The following is a 1,935-nucleotide window of genomic DNA, read 5'->3' as shown; positions in this document are numbered from 1 at the left end:
TAGGTAAGACAGGAATTCGCTGTAAATTTTACTGTTGTTTGTATTACATGGGACCTGTCTGAAGGCGACGACCTGCGTTAAATCGATGAGTGTGTCGTATCGATTATATGAGTGTCGAATTGACTTACTTGTACAGAATGTACTGACGTTTTTTTGTAATATTTTTCCTTCATATTGCATAGTGCTGTTTTATACTGTTTCACTCAGAAATTTTATTATTTTTAACTCTTTCGCTCAGCACTATTGCATTTACTCGATTTTTTCTCCATGAAAAAGACTGTCTTCAGTACATCATGATCATGTAATACAGTCAAGTCTACCTCACTTAATTCGTATCAGATAGGCGGGACCACGGCATTTTCTACGAATTACGTAATCAACAAATTAGAGAATTTAGACTTAATTTGTATTTTTCACGAGTTCTATTTAATCCGTAGAAACCACGAAATAGATAGATAATTCGCGTAAACAACGATTTATGAATGAAAGTTTAACATTGTAATAAAAAGATTTGTTTGTGCAATGTACTTATGTTTGGTGATTTTTAACTAGACACATCATTAATCATTGCAAATTTCGAATTACAGAATACGAATTAGGAAATGTAATAGTCGATGAGTAATTAGTCGATGACTATCACACCTATACGACGGAAATGAAAGGGAATAAAGAAGAGAAATATTGTGACCACATGTTTTTGAACGAATTAGGTCATTCTACGAATAAAGTGATGACAAATTAAGCGAGGTTGACTGTCTGTATTTGTAAATTGTATCTGAATTACATGCAATAAAGATTTAATCATAATATTACTACTAGTAGTACTAGTAATGATAATAATAACGTTATGTAGACTAAACTCTGGTCTGTGCATAACCCCGACCACCAGGCTGTGTGACAAACGTTAATATAGGTATTCTAACCCTAGCAATACCGTTTCTTGGAGCTACTGTCAGTACTGTGCATGAGCCGAAATGTCGAATTACTACACTAATCACAGTCACTATAGTATTATTAGTATAGTTTCGCTTGTTGAAAATCAGCTGAGTCTGTAGTGTAAGCCTACTGTAGTGTACGAAATATGCAGCTCGACCTCGATGACCGACACGACCGACATGACCGACACTGCGACACTCAATGTGACTCATTTGCAAATTGCATTGACTTTTCCTTTAATGTTTATCAATTTTATGTTACTTACGCTATCTGTCAATTTGATTAACTTGTCTCTCCGTCTTCGTTATAGTCCGTTTGACTTTTCAAGACTATTCTTTATAAGGTTACGAGGTACAAAACATCAGCTGAGTGCTTGTCTCGGCGGTTTAGTCTGTTTAGCAGTCAAGTGACCGTGTTTTCTACGCATAAACATGGCACCATGGCACGTGCTCGCGTATAACCAATCCGTTTCACTTCTCTGTATATATTGTTCTCAGGATGCAAGCATGTATGTTCGCTTTTTTCAATTTGTTATGTTATATTACACACACATATATATATGTATATATATAATAGATAATGTATGTTATACATTATATTACCTTATGTGCATGAAGTCGTGGAGAAAATTACTACATGTGACGTCATATGTATATATATATATATATATATATATTATTATATATATATATTGATACGTACGTACGCATGTGTGTGCGTTTGTGTGCGTGTGTGTGTGTGTGTGTGTGGTGTGTGTGTGTGTGTGTGTGCATGCGTGCGTGCGTGCGTGCGTGCGTGCGTGTGTGTGTGTGTGTATGTATGTACGGGCATTGCAATGTCACGTGTTTATATTGAGTCGTGCGACATTCGCCTCACCCGGACATTCACACGGACATCGCGTTTCATCGTGTCGCCGTTGACGACGGTTGTTACCACCAGAGGTCGCTGCGTTGCATGTTAGGTAATGCATATGTAAATGCGTTGCATTTAACTTGTGTG

At 36.8% G+C, this 1,935-nt stretch overlaps 1 protein-coding gene across 1 annotated transcript in view; it reads right to left on the bottom strand.

The window, feature by feature from the left end:
• Positions 1-1,117, bottom strand: part of LOC106811053 (SRSF protein kinase 3-like) — a 5,827-nt gene extending 4,710 nt beyond the window's left edge. Inside the window, 1 exon segment of the mRNA XM_014814575.1 lies at positions 1,067-1,117. Within this exon segment, the coding sequence (XP_014670061.1) occupies positions 1,067-1,117 (51 nt within the window).
• Positions 1,118-1,935: the final 818 nt, after the last annotated feature.

Source organism: Priapulus caudatus, unplaced genomic scaffold, assembly GCF_000485595.1.
Source record: "Priapulus caudatus unplaced genomic scaffold, Priapulus_caudatus-5.0.1 Scaffold500, whole genome shotgun sequence".
NCBI classification, from domain to species: Eukaryota; Metazoa; Priapulida; class Priapulimorpha; order Priapulimorphida; family Priapulidae; genus Priapulus; species Priapulus caudatus.
Note: the sequence above shows the minus strand (reverse complement) of the source record. Positions and strands in the feature narration are given on the sequence as shown.